This window comes from Trachinotus anak, unplaced genomic scaffold, assembly GCF_046630095.1.
Source record: "Trachinotus anak isolate AG129_WGS33_773 ecotype Australia unplaced genomic scaffold, CSIRO_AGI_Tana_v1 ptg000026l, whole genome shotgun sequence".
Classification (NCBI taxonomy): domain Eukaryota; kingdom Metazoa; phylum Chordata; class Actinopteri; order Carangiformes; family Carangidae; genus Trachinotus; species Trachinotus anak.
The window spans coordinates 8,369,193-8,390,000 of NW_027273877.1; the positions used below are offsets into that span (position 1 = coordinate 8,369,193).

The 20,808-nt window shown below is 41.3% G+C and overlaps 3 protein-coding genes across 4 annotated transcripts in view; 1 reads left to right on the forward strand and 2 right to left on the reverse strand.

The window, feature by feature from the left end:
- Positions 1-11,572, reverse strand: part of LOC139609514 (metalloreductase STEAP3-like) — a 150,726-nt gene extending 139,154 nt beyond the window's left edge. Inside the window, exon 1 of the mRNA XM_071464223.1 lies at positions 11,427-11,572. The gene's annotated coding sequence lies outside the window, so the exon portion shown is untranslated. The remainder of the gene's footprint in view (positions 1-11,426) is intronic.
- A 38-nt stretch (positions 11,573-11,610) lies between these two features.
- Positions 11,611-17,063, forward strand: LOC139609516 (L-threonine 3-dehydrogenase, mitochondrial-like). Of its 2 annotated transcripts, none has more exons than XM_071464226.1 (11): positions 11,611-11,758; positions 12,086-12,257; positions 13,484-13,672; positions 13,878-13,920; positions 14,274-14,344; positions 14,697-14,846; positions 14,979-15,151; positions 15,316-15,406; positions 15,537-15,629; positions 15,792-15,968; positions 16,058-17,063. In XM_071464226.1, exons 3-11 carry the CDS (start codon positions 13,492-13,494, stop codon positions 16,195-16,197), a joined length of 1,119 nt encoding a protein of 372 aa, XP_071320327.1. In that variant the 5' UTR covers positions 11,611-11,758; positions 12,086-12,257; positions 13,484-13,491; the 3' UTR covers positions 16,198-17,063. The 2 variants fall into 2 exon arrangements, 1 of the variants encoding a protein (XP_071320327.1); XR_011685246.1 differs by lacking the exon at positions 11,611-11,758 and having other exon boundaries at positions 12,099-12,257; positions 16,058-16,658; positions 16,995-17,063.
- A 208-nt stretch (positions 17,064-17,271) lies between these two features.
- Positions 17,272-19,764, reverse strand: cunh8orf74 (chromosome unknown C8orf74 homolog). The gene is made up of 5 exons (XM_071464227.1): positions 19,638-19,764; positions 18,609-18,792; positions 18,047-18,270; positions 17,690-17,839; positions 17,272-17,598 (listed from the first exon to the last, which is right to left on the reverse strand). The coding sequence occupies exons 1-5, from the start codon at positions 19,683-19,685 to the stop codon at positions 17,344-17,346; spliced, it is 861 nt and encodes a 286-aa protein (XP_071320328.1). The 5' UTR covers positions 19,686-19,764; the 3' UTR covers positions 17,272-17,343.
- Between the last annotated feature and the right edge of the window lie 1,044 nt (positions 19,765-20,808).

The window sequence follows — 20,808 nt, forward strand, 5'->3', positions numbered from 1 at the left end:
GAGGGGGGAGATATATTAATGCAAATGACAGGAGGTGAAGGAAGGAAGGAAGGAAGGAAGGAAGGAAGGAAGGAAGGAAGGATTCAGAGTAGGATTTATCTTTTTCTTTCTCATATTAAAGTCCATCTGCCAATATTTTACACAAAGTACTCCATGGCTATTATAATTGAACATGTAGTGTAGTAATGGCACGATATTTCACTGTGTGGAAGTGCACTGTGTGTTTTAGCTCGACTAATTTACCACTTTGCTGTTTTGTAAACATAATACGTTTGACTAGTGGGACTTGTTCATGGTTACTTTGCCCTTGTGTGTTTCATAGCGATAAAATGCTTTCAGCGAGGGGGGGGAAGAAAAAAAAAAAATCAATTTCCCCCCTGACTGGTTTGGTTACACACAGCACAGACAGACACAGTCTAGCTCGCTGTTGTCTTGTTTGTAGCTTAACAAACATTCTTCTTTTGTTGTTGTGGCTTATTCCAAACAGTTCAGAGAGGTTTTCATAAATCACAAGGTTGTTTCTGAGCTCAGAGAGATTAATGTAATCTTTCAGCAAGAGCTCAAACATCAAGATCAAACCAAATTTGAAGTTTTAATGATTCGAGGTCACAAAGGGATTTTCTGTGTTAATGCGTTTGTCCTCTTCTTTCACTAAAAAGCAAAATGGCCACAGGAGCCACTCAGTCTGGTTTACATCTCTGCTTTCTCTTTCCTCTTCCTGCTTTCTCTACCGTCTGTCACCACTCCTGCTTTCTCCTCCCCTTTACTTTCTGCATTTCCCTCTCAACCGTTTCCCATATTCTTTGTTTCTTCCCTACTCTTTCTCCATCTGCCTTCTCATTGTCTGCCTCTCCTCTCTTCTCCTCTCGTCCTCTCCTCCATCGCAACCCATTTCTGCTTCTTATGAAGTGTGAAAAATGATCGTCTGCAGGATGAAGTGGACAGAATTCGCCGGCGTAATGGCCTGACAAAATGAATCGCGGCCTTCCTCACCATCCATCACCGCTCCGAGGCGACCGCGGTTAAGATCTGTGAAGGTGCTGGCTTATTGATTACTAGTTGTAACTACAAAGTGTCTGATTCAGTGCTCGTGGCATGGCAGGGAAAGGGGGGAGTTGGGGAAGGTGGTTAGCGGTGGGTGGAAGGGAATGCAGGCAGCTGTAGCGCTCTCAAAAATCCTCTTTTGATAGATTTTAAATGGTGAAATATTGATTTCTGTCTGGTCCAAGGCCTGGCCGAGCAGGCCACTGCTATTTGTCGGAGGCATAATGCCGGACACCCGGTTGTGCTGGCCACCATCAGTCATTCTGACACCGGGAAAAATGAGAGAGGAAGGAAGAAAGGGAGGAAAAGAGAGAGGCAGGGAAAGAGGAAGAGAAATAAATCAGTTGTTCGTCACTTTACCTCCATTCAATTTCAGATGAGTCTCCTATGCTACACATTCAGGTCAAAACACCAGCTCAGTTATCCCAGTCGTGAATATTATGCATATTGTCTAAAGCTCTGACCCATGCTTTTCAGTGGTTAGAATAACAACAGCCACAAAAATGCAATGCAAATGCAATAACATCGACACCCACCAAACTTTCTCATTATCTTGTATTTGGTGAGGGTGGTTTCTGGGGGAGGGGGAGGGTTAATGACCTACTAAGAGAGCAGACCATGAAAAGGTGATTATTGCTCTTAATTGCTGTCTACAGAGGCAGCCAAAGAGCAGGCAGGTAGCATTAATTTACATTAAAGACACACACAGGCCCCGTTTCTGCTGAGTCACACTCATTTAATGCAGAGTGTGGTCACACTGATAAGCTGGAATTAATAGTATTTTTTTTAATGCTGAGCCACAAGAGGGAAGTGTGCAGTTAACTCTCTGTGGTCTGAGCCACAGACACGCAAAGATGTATTAGGAATAGGCTGCGCCATAGAAAACTAACATTAGCAGAGTGACAGGACAAAGAAGACAGAGCAGAGGGTGATCGTTTATCTGTCCTTGGATTTTTCCTGAAGGTTATTTTGAAGGCACTGAACCTGAACATCTGTGGAAATTCACAGTGTGAACCTAACAATCAGTCAATTTTTTAACCTGGGTCTAAGTGTTATAATTTATTCCATTCTGGGTCATGCAAACATCGCACTCACCACCTCTGTTGAAGAGACTGGGAAATTTACTGGGACAAGCAGCACAACCTGCCTAAAGATCCAAATAAACTTCAATTTCACAGAAATCATTTCAAGTGCAAATTAAACACGGGAATTAGCCCCTGGATTAGCTATTTCAGATAAATGAGTCCCTCTTTACAACTTTATACAGCAAAGGTGACAAATGCAAATTTATTATGACCTGTTGGTTGGAGTTTTTGTTTTATGTGACCTCAAAAAAAAAAAAAAACCTATTAAGCTAAAAATTACTAATTTTCTACTAATGGAGGCTAAATATAGTATAGTGTATGAAAATATTGATGCATTCTTAGAAAATCAGAATATGAATGATGTCTTATACAGAATAGAGGCTGTGTTCTTTATCTTAAGATTTGTGATAATGAGAAAATTCTATTTATTCCAATTTAGCAGTAAATCCATCATATTTGGATTAATACCCACTCAGAGTGCAATGCAATGTTTGGTCCTCAGAAAACTGAAATTAGGTTGGGAGCAGGTGGTGAACGCCACCCTCCACCTAAGACACACATACACACATATACACACACACACACACACACACACACACACACACACACACAGCACAGAGGAAGCTCAGTCCTGGTGGGAGGTCTGAGGTCTGGCCCTCCACATTCCACAGACAAGTGTCTAGCACCTGCTAGGACTCAGTCAGCCTTTACTGGCCAACAGATTAGGACGGGCGGACACACTCCAAATCCATTTACTTCACAGTCTGTGTATTTGCATGTGTGTGTATCTCAGAGAGAGAGCGAGAAAATGAGAGAAACCAAAACCAGCAAATCAAGTTATTCTGTGACAAGCTAAATTTGTGTTAATTTCCATGAAGTATTTTTTGTTGTTTAAAAACCGAGGACAAAAAGAACAAACACTGACACTAAATGCACAATAAAACATCTCAAAGCAAAAATGAAGCTACTGTCTGATGGAGGTGGATACAGTCTGTGTTTTTTTCTTGTATAAAAAGACTCAGCACTGTAACATCGCACACACACTTTCACACTGTATGTACATATAAATGCACACACACCTTCAGCAGCCCATGTCTGACAGGTGCACATGTCAGTGGTTAGTTCAACCTGGATCAGAGCATTTGGTCTCACTCTGTAGCAGCCAGGCCCCCAGGGTACATGTGTGTGTATGTGTGTGCCTGTAGCCCAAGGGCCCAATGCTCAGTACCCAGACACTACCCATATTGTTTTCTTCAGTGGAGCTAGAAAAAGGGAAGCTGATTTACAGAGCTGTCTGGCACTGGAGCACACGGATGCATGACTGACTCGGCCTAATGGAGTTTTCAGCTTTGGATTTACACTTGTCCCTCTATGAGAGGAGCGGAGCCGCGCATAAGCACAATCTGGCTGCTGCACATCTCTGTGGCAGCTATTTCAGCGCCGTGATCTCGTCCTGCAACTGTTACCAACTTTTGCCAACAGATTTGACGCCTACAGTCTGGACATTTTTTCATTTCATTTTGCAGTGATGTTTCACTTTTTTTTTTTTCCAACTAATCAATTTTTGTGTAATTATGTTCTTACATTGCATTATAATTTTATAGATTACCTTTAATGCTTTCAAAAAGCTGTGTTCCCTTTATCTAGAAATAATCAGTGATTTTAATTTCACTAAACTTACTGATTTTACTGAATAAAAACAAAACTTAAGAGGAAATTTAAGCATGTAAATCCACTTCCTGTATATTACTCACAATTTACGTAGATGTGACTGTGGTTAAAGCATCTTTATAGCTTCCGTCAAAGGTATTACACCACTTATTGACTGCATTTAACATGATTTAATATTTTAAAATACATGGATTACACATATTAGCTTTCCCGAGAATATCTAATCAACAGAAGCATGTAACTGCATATTAAAAGTACTGACAATGGATAAGTCACTTTGAGTAAAAACACTCACAGACTCAATAGTGACAAAAAGACAGAAATAATGTCACAGGCTGTAAATTGTTCAAAAAGTTGTCAAAAACAAGAAGAGTGTCCAACTTGTCTCTCCTCCAACATGGCAGCATGTCCCAGCAACCATTGCTCCTCTCTGAATTATTCATACATCCATCATTACACTGTGAGCCACTGAGAGCTGGAGCTGATAATGCTGGGAATCCAACGTTAACGTGTTAACTGGACCTAAATCGGTTTTGTCTGTGTCGGATTGCTGGACTGCGATCAGGGCAGGACTGTGTAACTGCGTGCAGCTGCCCCCAAACACTGGCTTCAACAAATTACCCATTTCACAGCTCACAAAGCATTTAGCCTCCAAACTATGCAAACAAATCCATTCCTGTGCTTTTGGAAGGACACCCTCTCACACGTGAACGCAATATTTCAGTGATCTTAACGCCCTGGACCCAGTTCTGTAACCAGATCCTGGTCTTTAGGATTGTTGACTGCTTTTTAAAACTTCAAGGGTAATTATGTCACTGCAATGTCTATCTGTATGTTTGAGTGTGTTGAAACACTGAAAAAGGTGTATTTAATCATTGTTTGTCATGTATCAAATGTCCAGTTAATGTCAATGCTGTAGGAATAATTCAAGTCTAAAAGGATTTCTTATTAAATCAAATAAAACCCATGAAGACGCCCCAAGAACTAATGAGCTCCAGGAACTGAATCAAGTTTCTGTTTGCATTCTGCTGCTTAGGGCTGTCATTTTTTCAATGGAAATTGAGACTACTGTGCGAAGGTGGGAAATGTAATAATCTGTAATAATGTGTTCAAATGCAGGGGATGCACTGTGCGTCTGTTGCTGACGTTGTAAAACACAACTAACTCGTACCGTTTGCTTGTCACTCAAGTGAAGCAGCAGAGGCACTGCAAATGAGCAGAACTCAGTCAGACCAGATTTCACCCTGCAAAATGAACTCTGAACTAAGAGGATGAAAGAAAAGCATAAACAATGAGAGCTGACTTTTTAATGAAGACTCAAACCCTGTCTTTGACATCCCAAGTCGAGACCAACAACTGCCACGTCAAATCCATCTTATAAACTTTTAGTTTCGAGTCCTGAAACAACTCATTATTTGCCTTTCAACATTTCACATTTTCAAACACAGTAACACTTCACTTACAGAAATGATAAATAGGTCTGACTGATTCAAAGTATTTCCATTTCCCTGCACACGTTTTTTATTATCTTCAAACTTTGGGCCTGGGGTGAATATCAAAACAAGTCACAAGTCAAAAATCACGGGTGTAAAATCAAGTTGTGGAGTCTCCAGGCAAGGCTAGGTTGTTTTCATGAGCAAAAATTACAAATGTGATGAAGGACCTTTTGGTAAAGCGTCAGTCTGTGTGTCGGTCGGTATCAGTAAATGTAGTACAGCAAATCCAAACCAGGCCTGAGGTCATTATCAAACAGTGTCACTGTTACAGGGGGCACTGACATGTTGACTTTTGTATTCCCTATTTTAAAAGAAAATAATCTAAGTTTTTTTTAATGACTATTCATCAATATATTGGTATTGGATTTTTTTTTTTTTTTTTTAAATCAGCTCGAGTCAACTTCCTGTGGCCTGCTGTGAGGCAGCATCATTAGCTGTATGTGTGTAAGCAGGTTACAAAGAACACCACCATGAATCTTGTTTTGAGTTTTGTGTGTAAAAATTACACACGTGCTAAATGAAGTTCCTGATTCAGTTTGTGTGGCTCATTATTTGGTCGAAAAGGCACAAAAATGAACAAAAGGAAGTTATCATTGACCAGTTAGCTGCACAGGACGTCACAGCTTTGACAGCTCCTGTGTAGCTAAAGGCAAAATGTTGCCCAGCCACTCGGTTAGTGAGGTGAGTGACTACACTCAAGGACCAGCTCTCGACTGTGTGAGAGCAAACCATGAGCGCATCCAGACTTGCTTTATTGTTTCCTCATTTTGCCTGTCAGGGGACGTTGAAGCATGTATGCCAGAAAACGCTGGGTGGAATGGCTCCCATAGTAAAAGCTTTGGTCCAACATCAACTGTTGGCAGTGGCTAATGAATGCTATATAAACTGGAAAACTGATTTCCTTAATCCACTTACATTTCTTTAGATTCTATGGTGCGGTAAGCCTATTAGGCCACAGAGCTGTGGCGAATCGTGCATCAAGTGTTGAAAGCAACAGCGGTGGGAGACTGAGGAGGAAGGAACAACTGTGGCACAATTGTCTCCTGAAGAATACACAATGTAAATGTACAATCAATTCATGCTTAATATAAGCCACTGAAAGAAAGAAAACTTGAGTTTGAAAGCAAACCACAGATTTCTTCATCGCCTATGTCCATAGCACTGAGCTTAGATTTGTCTCAGGGGTTCTTTCTACATTTATCGAGGAAAAAAAGAGACCACGGGAGACAGAAAGAGACAGAGAGGGATCAAGGTCTCTCCCTATAATTACAAAGATAGCATGGTTGCACTCCCTCCCCAGTGGAGCCTCTGAGGCATCACTCCCCGTCCCTTCATATTGTATAAAGACTGTTCTATCGGCCCAGGAACGGCATCATTGCTTGTAAATTAATTTGGGGTTCCTGTCAGTCGGGGCCCTCTCCTCTCTTATCTGGCAGTGTAATATGGGAAGCTGAGAGGCTGGGGAGATACTGCTGAGAGCGCTGGAGGAGAGGAGGTGAGGGAGGAGGGGGTGGGGAGTGGAAGTGAGTATTAAAGAGAAGAGAGATAAATAGGAGGAAAGAGAGAGGCAGGGACAAAACAAGAGGCGAGGGAGAGAAGCGAATGAGTCCCTGCTGGATGTCAAGAGAGGATTCGAGGAAGGCCCTGACTCAGTGATAAGTGAATATGGTCTGGCATCCTATTTACCCCTCCACCTCTCCTCCTCTCTCGCACACACACACACACACACACACACACACACACAGGAGCCATTTGTCATCCACACTGGACTCTACACCGAGAGGCCTTCACCTATCGGCACTATTTGTCCCCATGTCACAGGCGGCGGATAAATCTTCTCCCAAGGATCCTTGTTTAAATCCGCCCCCTATTACCAAAGGTCCAGCCCTCTCATGATCACATGTGCTCAACACATATGCACATATACACACCTCTGACCCCTTCAGTTGTTTCTAATTAACCCCTCACCCACTGTATGCTGCCTCAATTCCCTAATGGCAATAAATAGGCCTGACTACAATCCTATTAGCGGCTGGAGTCATGATGGTGAATTAGGAGAGACACTGACTAAACGCTGGGATGGAGTTCATTCACACACAATACGGGAACTGGTACTTGTAGTGACACTTTGTGTGTTTATTTTCTGAGAGGGTTTACTTGCAGGAATTGCATTTTTATTATGCATTCATTTAAAAAGTCTATTTATGAACAATATGTATATGACCACTGTGGTTTGAGGAGCACTTCCTCTTGTCATATGCGCCCTTTAAATGAAACTAATTCAGAGTTAATTATGTTTATGTTGATAGCTTGGTGCACGCAACATCTAATTTATGTTGGGCTGAAATCATTTGCGGCCACAGAACAAAGACAGGGTAAAATTAAAAGACAGCTCCAAATTAACAGAGATGTATTACATCTAAGAGGCTTTTATTTTGCTAATTTTAAACCAACAGTGCTGTTTTTATATTGAAGTCAATAGGGACTGTAGTGTGTGGGAACTGACAGGGGCCGGTTTAAGAGAATCACAACAGCTCAGTAACAGTACTTATTGCTTTCTAGTGTTGACAACAGATCAGCTCTTAAGAGGAAAGAGATGGATGTTTTTTTTTGTCAAGTGACCAATTACCAGTGGTGGAAAGTAACTGAGTACATTTACTCAAGTACTATACAGTTTAGGGGTATTTTCTTTCCTTGCATCTGAAAGGCAAATATTGTACTTTTTACTCAACTACATTTATTTCACAGCTACAGTTACTTTAGGGAACTACACTTTAACAGTTTATAAAATATAATGAATTGTTAGAAATTAAAATAGCCAACATTATATAAGGTTATTAAAATTAGCTCCACCTTCACACTTAAAGCATTAAAAGCACTCCTACACACTCAGTATATTGGAATATTGTTATTTATGCAGGAACTGTAAGTAAATCATGATAATACTTTTATACTTTTACACTGAGTAAGATTTTTAGTGTAGAACTTTTATCTGTAATGAAGTATTTTTACACAGTGGTATTGATCTTTTACTTCAGGAAAAGATCTCAATACTTACACTGCCAATTACAATTGAGATTTACACTAACCACAAATATAAAGCACCCAGCAGCCTTTAGGAGAGACTGTAGTAAATGAACGGTGGAAAACTTTAGCCAAATTATGTAGCTTCAAAGTGTGAATGTACTGTATGACTAGTCAATGTGAAAACAGTCTGTGGCTAGCAAAAGTGACAATAACAGGTCGTTCTCCAATATACTTAACTGAAGCTAATCATTCACTATTAATTCTATTCTTTGGACAGTGCACATGATAATATAGTGAGGGTAAAAGCCTTTGTTTCAACCGGGAAATTATGAGTAATTACATTCATCTTTCTGTATGTAAACAATACATTTTTCCACATTAACACAAAGAATATCTTCTTTTTCATGTGGAGAACCAAGACTGCCACAGCAAGAAAAGAACGCAGTTATTTCCAGCATGTACACAAGACAACAATGAACAAAACAAGCCTGGAAGATGTGTATACTACATATTCAGATATTTGGCAGACCTCCAAAATGGCAAAAACAACAGAGGCTATTTAAGCAAATGAACAATAAGACATGCATCATCCATTGTTGCCTGTTCTCCAGTGTTGGAACTGAATCCACGAGAAAAACTGGCTCATATCCAGATGTTAGGAATGTGGAGGTAGACAAGGCCGCTGTAACACTCCTGATGGATAAATCTTGTCCAATTCATCTCCAAAAAACACAGTATTTTATACATAATTTAAAGTTAAGCCATTTGTACGTTCTAAAGGACAGTGGAGAAAGCAGTCCACACATTAAAATCTTACCAATTCACCATGAGTGCTACAGAAAATATAAAAAAATTTGAGCATGTGTCATGTTTGAAATGGGTAGTAGTCATTTCCTTTAAAAAAAAAAAAATCTAACTACCTCTTGAAGCTATTGTAAAAGCTGAAGTTATACAAATAAATTAAATTTACATTCTACAGTTCCATAAAAGATTTAAAAGATATTAGTTCCTATTTTTGCATTTGCAGCTACAACAGGATGCACAGCAGAGATACAGGCCTCTTGTATTCTTGGATTTCTATGTATCTATTGCCACCTAGTGGCTCTCAGCAAACTGGCTGAAGATAGGCACATACACAATGACAAAAGTCTGCAAATATTTAATCCACTGCAAGTGATTTTTTCCCCCCTGTATTATTCTAAAATGTGTCACTGTATATTCTGTGTTATCATATAAGATTTAAGATTTAAAAACATTTTAAATTTGACTTAAAAATGAAATATACCAAAGTTAAAACAGTAGTAGTAAACATTAATAAAAAGTAGTGTAACAACTAATTAGTGATTGTTTTAGCCATTATTTTTGGATTAATTGTTTAGTCTTTAAAAAAATCCAACAAAATACTTCTAACAGTTTCCCAGAACTCAATGTGACATCTTCAAATGTCTTGTTTTGTCAAACCAATAGTCCAAAAAGAAAATGTGTTCAGTTAACAATGATATAAAAACAATGAAAAGCTACAAATCCTGACAATGGAGAAGCTGGAAGCAGAGAAAGCTGGTGTATTTGATTAGTAATAGATTGAAACAACTATTCCAGCCTGAAAATTGTTCAAGATTGATTATCTATCAATGGGTTAATCAACTTGTTTCAGTTCTACTTAAATATTGTGAGGGTATAACAGATCTATGGTAAAATACAAGATCAGATAAGTGTAATAGGCCTGATTCCTTACATGTATGACCCCTATCCAGAGGGTTACAAATCAAAAATTGATAATCAAAGATGACAAGGGGACAGGAGATCAGCCACGTGGATGCAAAGTTTGAGCAAAAGCCATATCTGTGCAAAATTATGATGGATCTCTCAATGCGTGCATGCGTGGATGCATTTTTGGACTTGTCCAGGAGTGTGTGTGCACATTTGTGCATAAACAATCATCCACCGTTCACTAATGCAAGACACAGATTAACATTCCTGCGTGTAACAGAGGATAAATCACTTGTACATAATTAGTAGGGGCAAGGTTATAACTGACACCAAATTTCATCTTAATTACAGGAGGGAAATCTGTTCCATTAGTTTTATGGTGTTTGCATGAACACATCTCCTCCAACTTAATCACACCTGTCATTGCTCTAGTAAAATTCACAACAACTGGACGGTCACTTAATTTATTCTTATGGGAACTTCCAAATTTAATAATTATCATGCATTGGTGTGCACAAAATTTATGAAGTGTTAAGCAGAGGTTGGATAGACTGTGCAGTGGCAGATCTGGCTCAGGAGCCAGACTGGGGCCAGCTGTTCTTTTGGAGGCGCCACTTAAATTATCTCTGAAACTGAGCGTTCATTTTAAGCTGAGGAGTGGTTCAAAAGCCAAGTCAGATGAGTCATTCAAAGAAATAAATTATCAAGAGGCACCAAGTCTCATTTTTTACCAAGATAATTAAAAATTAAAGGTTTGTAGGACTCCACTGTGACATAATACATCAAACCACATGACATTCAAGTAGAAAACTTTAAGACAACAGATTTATGCCAACACAAAAACTAAATAAACTAACTAGATACATGACTGGCACATGTTTCACAATGTATGTATGTGTATATATACAGCACTGCACAGCTTTTTCTCTGATACAGGTGCAGATGAGTACTAAACAGATTTCTACATCTATAAGTATGCATGTATCATGTACATGATTTACATGGCCCAGGCTAATTATATGCTTGGCATGCAAAAGATAGCCAACAAGGCCTATTGAAGCCAATGACTCACTGCAGTACAATAAAACCAAATTCTCAATGGCAACTCGCCAACCTTGCTAAGCAATCACACATGCACAACCAACAGGTAACTACACCACCAATAAATGCAAAACAACTCCTAAATACAAATTATTCAGAGCCTCTGCAGGCTTTGTCCCACAGACCGTCTCTGTGGACAGCAGCAACAACACAGCAGCATCAGTACACAACACGGCCTTCATCAACAGGAACACAACACAGAGTACAGCAGCCAGTCATGGAAAGATAATTAGCCATCAGGTAAGAAACCAGCAAGCAACAAAAAACAGACAGGGAGCGTTATGAGACTCACGTTTTGAGGTTCATTCGTCTTTCATTCATGTAGATGAAGTTTCCATGTCCTGTAGTCCATGTCCCACCACACTTGCTGGTTGACCGAAGTCCTCACCTCCTCTCTCCATCTCTGCCTCCCGAGCGACGCTGGCTGGTATCATCAGCAACAGCTTCACTCCGGGGACTCTTCTCCATCTTCCACAGTTCAGTTGGACACTTAATAGACCTTAATTGATTTCACCTGGCCTCTCTCCACTGGACGCCGATGAGGCTGCGGACACACTGAAGTGTCAAGGAAATGTATTCAGTCTTTTTCGTGAAAGTGACAGTAACAGCTATTATTTATACCGAGTGAGCACAAACCCTTTGTCTTTATGATGATGATTCAAAACTTTTAAGTTGCAGTTTGTGCTGCTGGATTGCATTATTGTCAGGTGTTTTTATTTTGTTTTTCTACGTTGAATGTATTAATATCACTAATAAACTACTGCCAGCATTTTCAGTATAATATTAATTGCATAGTTCAATGTAGAGTACATGCTCGAGAGGGCGTTGATATAAATTGTAGCGCCGGAAGTAGGTTTGATCACAATTTCTTTCAGTTAAAAAGTAAAAGTATTCTCTCTTGTGCAGTCGCCAGGTTTGTAAAGACGGGTTTTATTTTGAAAATTCTAACAGGAAGCTCATCTTTTATTTGGGGAAGCCCGGTTGCCGAGCCCCTGGAGCTTAAGCCAATCACAGAGCCACGACCGTTAACCGCAGACACACGTCCTCACTCATGTTTCATCACAAACACTGGCTGTGTGAAGGAGCTTCGAGTCGTCTTTCCGTTCTTCCAGTTCACCTCAAAGTAAGGAACAAATGTCATTCACGTATACGTTTGACGTAGGTAGTTGCACGGCCCTTTCGCAGCCGGCTTTGGCTAAGTTTTAAGCCTCAGCTAGCTGAAGTTCATGTTTGACGGTTAAATGATAGCTAGGCTAACGTTACTGTCACAGACGTTTAACGGCAGGAGGAGAGATGTCAGTTGGAGAGTCACATTATTTACTCATGTTAGCGGGTTACAGGTAATCCTGGGATCGTTAGCCACACTGGTCCTGCCAAAACACGGCACACACTAAAATAACTTTACACTTATCATTAATAAAACATGACTGAACTCGTTTTAAAGAATAACTTGGATGCAGTTTTAGTTCGTTTGTACACCAGATAGGCCAGCATTACAGTATTAGCTTTATTAACCGGTAATATATGGAATAATCGATGTATTTATGCATGTGTCCAGGGGGTGGCTACAACAAAGGTATTATAATGCAATGCAATGCAATTCAGAAACAGTGAATAGTTTCTAAATTACACTGCTGAAGTTTGTTCATGAATCTGTCAGAGGCACTGATTTAGTTGCAGACTTTAAAACAGCAGTGTGAGATGCTGTGCTTGTGTTTAAAATAATACTATACTATACATGAATGTTTTGTCTACTCCAAAGCAGATAGACTGCTTTATTTTGTAACTGTACACATCATGGGTGGTGTTTTGAATTCGGCCACATTAATCTGACTGCCACCATGAGCTTAAGAGTGGTCTGGAATATAGATAAGTCTATATATAGGCCTGGTCAGCAGCAGGCTGTAAGAAGCTAATCTCAGATGGGTGTAGGGAGTTAGGCAAGACTTCATTCTCACATATTGTGTTAATAACATGTCCCTTTAAACTTTTGCCCCAAACTAATTGCTTAGGGTTGCTAAAAACCAAGATGAAGCAGCAGTATTAAAGAACTGAAACAGGAATGACCAGACATAGATATGCAGAATAGACAACATAGACATTTATTCACACAAACTGGAAAAGTACACACTGTTCTATACATCAGGCTCCTAGAGTGACACCCCCATGCCTTAAGCTTGGCGACCTAATGTGCCATTGACCGCACAGCAGTGCTTGGTAATAGTGATGTCACTTAACCGCTGTACATCATGGCAGCAGATGCACTATTTTAATGATGCGGATGCAGTATTTTAAATGTCGTTCCCTCATGTAAACATTTATGTAAACAATGTATGCATTTGTCTTTAGGAGGCTTTATGATGCTGGTGGTGCAGTTGCTGAGAGGTGCAGCGAAGCATGCTGGGAGCAGGCCCCAGAGCTGTGTTGAGCAATTGATTTCAGCGGCACGTGGTTTCAGCTCTTCTTCGCAACAGTTATCTGCTCAGTATCAGTGTTCATCCTGCACTGATACTGACCATCCCAAAGTCCTCATCACAGGTTGGTTTTTGTACTGTGTCGTTGTCAGTGTTACCATGTCAGTGTTTTGGTTTTTTTTTGTTTTTTTTAGCAGTTGTTCTCTCTCTCACTTTGTCTTTTCCTGATTTCATGAGTTTCCTCCTTAAAGGTTCCTCTTATAGAAACAAGTCAAGTCAGTCACCATATCCCTTTATCTTTATTTCTCCTTCTCTTTTTCTCTTTGTAGGAGGACTTGGACAGCTGGGGGTGGGGCTTGCCAAGTTGCTGAGGTAAGATACTGTTTTATTATTAAGCTATGTCCAACAGTGGTGTAGTTGTTTTGTACTTCCCCATTCAAGTAAATAGGAAAGTTGTATCAGACTTTGGGACCCCGCTGTACATGTTTCCAGCAGTAATTTGCTCTGAGTGAGTTATGGCGAGGCAAATGTGAATGTGATGTGATCAGTCGATCAAAGAGGCTGTGGAAATGGTTATAACAGATGTCTGAGACAGGTGTATAAAAGCCTGAAAAATCAAGTCCTTGTATTCAAGATGAATTGATTGAGGCTGCGTTCCTCTCAGAAATAAAACTGCTTGCTGATTTCAGTTTCCAGAACTGACCAACGTGATGCTTTTCCCTCAGGAGACGATTTGGAAAAACCAACGTGATCCTGTCTGACATCCGGAAACCTCCCAACCACGTCTACCATAATGGTGTGTATACCTGAAACGCCTGCTGTACGGATTCCCATGTGAATTCAGTTGTGTGTGGCCTCTCGGAGTCTACAAGCAATACCTCCTGTAGTTCTAATCTGCAACAATCAGAAGGGGAAAAATAGAACGGATAACAAAACCAAAAACACAGTGTTGACATTTGAACTGAAGTTGACACATTATCATGATCATCAGGAGGTTGGATTTGTTGAGCCCTAGTAGTACTTAGGTGTCCACTTAAACTGGGGACTATACTGGAGGACCAACACTGATGCGGTGTACAGGAAGGAGATCAGCAGGGTGTACTTTCTGATGAAGCTCAGATCTTTTTTTGTGCATGTGTCCTCCACAGGTCCATTCATCTTCTCAGACATCCTGGACTACAAGAACCTCAGGGAGATTGTGGTTAACAACAACATCAGCTGGCTGGTTCACTACTCAGCTGTGCTGTCTGCTGTGGGAGAGAACAACGTGTCTCTGGCCAAAGAGGTCAACATCACAGGTATACGCACACACATACACACATTTCTGTCACATTACTGATGATAGATTACAAATTCTTAGTGTATGTTGCAACAGTATTTTGAGCCATCTTAATATGGCACATTTATGCACAGCCTCTCTCTCTTTGTAGGTCTCCATAACATATTAGACATTGCAACCGAACATGGTCTGCGTGTGTTTGTCCCCAGCACCATCGGTGCCTTTGGTCCATCCTCACCCAGGGACCCCACCCCTGAGCTGTGTGTGCAGAGACCGCGCACCATCTACGGTGTGTCCAAGGTCCACGCAGAGCTGATGGGTGAGGTGAGACACATACATCCACACACACATACAGATTCTGACAGGTGCACGCAAAGTCATCTGTGTCTCTTTTCAGTGTTTTAGCCCACGTCACCATAGAGCCCAGTGTTTTATGTTTTTAATTCCAGGTGTTTCTGAACCTTTTCCTTCCTCTCTCTCTTTCTCAGTATTACCACCACAGGTATGGGCTGGATTTCCGCTGTCTCAGGTATCCAGGCATCATCTCAGCTGACTCCCAGCCTGGAGGAGGAACCACAGGTGAGCAGGTCTGAGGTGGCGGTACCCTCTTCACAGTTGGTATTAGAATGAAAACCTGGGATGACACCAACCCCTGCCCTTCTCGACTGCTGTCTGGTCATCGCCATGATCTGTTCCTCCATTTCCCCAGACTATGCAGTGCAGATCTTCCATGCAGCTGTGAAGACTGGTCATTTCGAGTGCAACCTGCGCGGTGACACACGGCTTCCAATGATGTACATAGGTAGGCTAGTTTTAGTCATTTCATGTTAGAAATGTGTGTTTTTTTCCTGTTGATGTTTTAACATTCCATGTAATGTTCATACTCTAACCTGTAACCCTGTCTTTTTCTTTTTCCACACCATTTCCTGGCCCTCCCTTAATCTTCACTCCTCCTCCTGTCCAGATGACTGTCTCAGGGCAACTCTAGAGTTCCTGGAGGCTCCAGCCGATGCACTAGTCAACCGCACCTACAACATCAACGCCATGAGCTTCACACCACACGAGCTCACCCAGGAGATACAGAAAGTCCTGCCTGACCTCAAGGTCACCTACAATGTGGATCCTGTCCGACAGGCTATAGGTGATAATGTGACCTTTACAGTAATGCTATGGTGAGAAAAGGATTTAGGCCAGACGCCTTTATCAAATATCTTTCCTGTCTCTTTTCAGCGGACGGCTGGCCAATGGCATTAGAGGACAGCGCAGCCAGGCAGGAGTGGAGCTGGAAGCACGAGTACGACCTCCCAGAGCTGGTGCAGACCATGCTCACTCACATCACTATGAGCAACCAGCTGGCACAAGCCTACTGAGCCTTTATGTAGCATTTTTGTAGCAGTTCCATACAAAGCTTTATGTGAAAGGAGGTGACATTGAGGATTTAAGAGCTTTTTTTAGCCTTCACTATTACACTTAAGAAAATGATGTTTTAAAATTGGTCTTACCTAAAATCTTAATATCCTAAATAAATTAAAAAAATCAGCCTCTTACAAAAACATGAACCTCAGTATTGGAGGCACAAAAAAAAACATTCCAAACCAAAAATGTATCATGTTTTTCACACCATCCTCCTGTCCCTCCTCATCCGGTCATCTAATACATAAGAGCATGCTGGATACTGTCACTAAGTTACTGAACTTTTGAGAGAGTTGAGTTTTAGTTATGAATGTACTTCATGTTTGTATGTATGTGTAAGTATGCAGATGATTTTTGCCAGCCTGCTGTAGCAGCTGAACGCTTGCCTCTGCCGTCCTGAAAAACCAGTTGTCTTTTGGTAAGAGCTGCACTCCAACTGGTCACCAGTATGTACTGTAACCATAAACAATGAAAGGCTTTACCTCGGGTACTGTTATTATAGAAATTGATACCCTAGCTAACTAAAGCTTGACCTTTGCACTAGGTGCTTTTGATGTTTTTGTTATTTTCATTCATATTTAAATTATTTTTATTGTTTAGAGGCTGTCGTCTTGGTGCTAAATATTTTTGAATGTTGAACCAGGGAATGCATTAGCCTTCAGTTTAGGAGCGTAGCTCTGTTAAAGAAATGTGTAGAATGAACAGAGTGAATCGTTTTTTATGTTGATGTTATTTATGATGTTATTCTTTGCAGCTTTTCCTCTGAAGTCAAAAGGATCTCAGTAACAGAAGGAGATTTCTAATAAATCCTTGTGTGAAACCAGTTTTCATGACTGTTCCCTCTGTGTCCACTCACGAGTACGCACATGATCAGAAACCAGGTTGTGAACATTGCTGCGTGGACGCATTCGCTCTCATGTCATTTGACAGCTAACCTTACAATCAGTTCTGTTAAATGTACAGCACGGGAGTCTACAAATGCATCATTCATTTCTCTGCAAAGGTTATCAAGAAGAACAATTACAACTTCAGCACTCACAAGTAATTTAAATTAGATTGGCAGAGTTTTCCTCCAGTTAGCTTCATTCACTGAGCTCTTGTCCTCATGGTTTTTTTCCAGACTTCGCTCCTGTTTTAGTTTTTGTTGTTTGTACTTTTTCCTTTGCTGGCATGTCTGGAGGTGTGCTGATGTGACCTGTGCTGGAAGTAACAGGACTGTGGAGCCTCCCGGTGGCCAAAGCTGCCTGCTGCAGTTTGAGCTGCAGGATGTCACTGAGCAGGGAGGCCTCTTGGTTCAGACTGGCCTGCATCTGGTCTTCAGTGGCCCTCACAGCTTCATGAACCAGCCCCAACACACCCTACAGAGAGTGGCAGACACGATCTAAGTCAGGGAACGAAAGATATGAAGGATACTTTTCTGTTTACGCAAACACATTTCCAGGTGTTAACCTCTTTGTCCTGTTGCGCATCCTCGGGAATATCCCCCAGAGTGACCCTTGACCCATCTCGGAGACATCTCAGCTCCTCCTCCTTCTGTCGCAAGGCAGAAGTGAGCTGGGATTCGTGTCGCTGACGCTCCCACTCATGAAGCTCTGTGCCCTGCAGCACAAGTACAATGCAGTGATCAGTATGGGCCCCTTTGTGAAGTTGCGACAAATGAGGAGATGCATTAAGTTCACTGCAGTCTCAAAGGATGAGGCTGCTCTTCAGCGCAGTGGTGTTTTGAATTAAAAGCTAAAATCTGCATGCAATGACTAGATTCTCCTGAAATGTTAAATTAATTGTTGCTGTTTATTTCCTCGTCACCTGTGCTAGAGGGCATGGTGTAGGCGGCAACTGCACCTCCAAGTGCAATTGAATGATGGACATGTTGGCTGCTCCACCCACCACCGCCTGGAAAAGCCTCCGCCGTGTGGAGCAGGTGTCTGTGAGGAACTGGGTGAGCTTGTGTCGATGCACAGGGGTGAGGTTTGGTAAACACTCAGACAGTGCATCTCTCAGCAAGGACAGTAGTTTGGGTATGTTGAGACCTGGTGGATAGAGGACAGTAAAGTCCAGAACCCTGAGGGGAGGTTTATTAAATCAAACACCTGTAAAACAAGAACAAATCGGTGCTATGTGCCTCTGAAAATCACAGCTCAAGAACTAAACATCCTCCAGACCTCAGTGTAGCCGACCCACATTAGTAATACTGCATTAATGAGACACAGGAATGAATGAATGAGTCAGATTTGGGTACTTGTGGCCCCCCCCTTTCAAATAATGTTCCCTCTGGTGGTCACATTTTAACATCTTTGATCGTGACCTCCAGGTGAACCACTCTGCCACCTGCAAGACTTCAGTACGGAACACTGCTGCTTGCTCTGACCATCCAGCTGTGGGAAGATCTGTTTGGCCGTTACAGCTGTTTGGATTACATCAGGCCAGGGGAAGCCATGGGCGGCGGCGAACACAGCGGCATCATACACAAACTCCTGGTGGAAGCCGCGCCGTTCATCACAGAACTCAGGCCATGAGAAGTGACAGCTGAGCCTCTGCACACCAGCATCTCTCTGAAAGGACAGCGATACAGACACAAGCACATGCATGTTTTGTGTTAACGTTGTGTCAACGCCCTCACATGCTAATTGTAACTCCCTTCATGAAAACTCTGAGGCTATACTTTCAAGGGACTTTGCTTGAAGATATTAACCAAACTCACCCTGTAATAGTTTTTATGTAAGAGGACAAACAGGTCTGCTTAAATCATTAGGGATCTAACCAGTGAAATAAATAACCAAACCTTTTACTTAAGTAGTAGCATTATAAAAAAGACTTTATTAAAAGTAAAAGACCTGCACTGAAAACCTCCCTTCAGTAAAAGTACAAAACTAATATCAGCATGATCAGAAAAATTGCTTTAAGACTGTTATATTATTGAATTCAAATTATTATGATTCACTCAATTACTAAACTTTTTTTCTTCCCCCTTTGTACATACAGATTCTCAGTTTAAGTTACATGTATTGTTGTACTTCCTTTTGCTGTTGTGACTCTGTTTCACTTTGTGGGATCCATAAAGTTTTTTTTTTTCAAACCGTTATGAAGCCGACAATGTATCTGATTACTAGGCATCATACTGTTTTGTATATTGATCTAAAAAGCAAGAAAGCTGACAGATAAATCGAGTTAAAAGCCTGTTAGAAGAAGAATGCTTTATTCTGAAGTGTGAAGAAGTGTTTATAAAAGGTTATAATGTGCTAAGAAGTAGCAATAGCATGTTTTGACGAACGTATCTCTCGGGTTACTTCGTGTCTGGTATGATTATGTTTGCGTTTTAAACCCATAGCAGCGTTTGATATTTTATGAAATGATATTTCCGTCGAAAGCCCCAGCTGTGCAGTCGGTGCCTGCCTACCTGGAGTCTCACTATCCGGGCTACCTCCCTCTCTGAAAGGGAATCCATCCTCGATCGACTTGACTAACGAGGCGAGTTCATTCGGTTGCCGTGGGAGACGGACGCGGAAGCATGCGCCGCTGTTACGCGATGACGTCATAGAAAACGTGCGGGAGATGACGGAATGATAGAAATCTCTATAAATCATTAAACAGAAGCTAAATTAATAGTGTCCGTGTCTGCTTCATTAAATATTCAGAAATAATAACATTGGTATTAGCATAATAAGGTTTAATGGCGACTGTTTTGTTGGGAGGTTATCATAAGGGATTCATTAATGGAGGTGAAGTAGCCGTGGATCTCTCCTCAGACACACCGTTACAGTCTGTGGTGGAGGAGCCAGGAGCTGGTAACGGATCTGTCTTGTAACTAGGCTTATCAGTCCGGGGACACAGATGGCTCAGGCAGGTCTAATCCTCTTTAACGCGAATCCCACTCCTCCTGCTCTTCTTCTCTCCCACTCCCCTCCTCCTCCTCATCCCCTCCATTCTTCTCCCCCTCTTCTTCGGGCCTCTCCTCCTCCTCTGTTCAGGAAATAAAGCGGAGATCGGAGAGGTTTTTCTTAAGATAAAGGACTTAACTTTTGTCAAGGTAGCCAAAACCAGAGATACAATTTCCGGTCTTGCCCTTAAAAATAAAAACATTGATTCACTGAACTTCGAAGTTATTTTTCTCTCCTCTTGAAAATTGTTGTGTTGGCCATTAATCACACTAAAGACAGAACACACGGAAATGTATTTCTCTGTAGGTTTGATTAAAGGTTAGGTTAAATGTGGTAAATATTGATTTCATATTTTTATTGTCGGCAGATCGGCACCTGAATTTATAGGTATTATGATGTTATCGATTTTACATGTTCTTAACATTATCTACGGCGACTAATAAAGTCATCTTACGTTTACCATCACAAATTAATTTGGAAGTCCACACCAGCGTGCTTCCGGCCTGAGAGCCGCTGGCTTGACGCACGTCTGAACACGCTCTCCACACCGTGTCCACGATCCCCGCTGGAAGCTGGACGCGCAGCTCACCTGAGGTCGATGTGGCAGACGGAGCGGTTCACGCCTCGGTCCCTGACTCGACCTGACTTTAATATCTTACTATCAAAATTATTATTATTATTTTTTTTTTT

Bases quoted from the DNA above. Each gene is read 5' to 3' on its own strand.
- LOC139609516 (XM_071464226.1), top strand. From the start codon at position 13,492: ATGATGCTGGTGGTGCAGTTGCTGAGAGGTGCAGCGAAGCATGCTGGG. The intron at 15,152-15,315 runs GTGAGACACATA...TCTCTTTCTCAG, and splicing joins ACGCAGAGCTGATGGGTGAG to TATTACCACCACAGGTATGG. The intron at 15,630-15,791 runs GTAGGCTAGTTT...CCTCCTGTCCAG, and splicing joins GCTTCCAATGATGTACATAG to ATGACTGTCTCAGGGCAACT.
- cunh8orf74 (XM_071464227.1), bottom strand. From the start codon at position 19,685: ATGGATTCCCTTTCAGAGAGGGAGGTAGCCCGGATAGTGAGACTCCAG. The intron at 18,271-18,608 runs GTCAGAGCAAGC...TCTATCCACCAG, and splicing joins GATCTTCCCACAGCTGGATG to GTCTCAACATACCCAAACTA. The intron at 17,840-18,046 runs GTGACGAGGAAA...CTTGTGCTGCAG, and splicing joins CACCATGCCCTCTAGCACAG to GGCACAGAGCTTCATGAGTG.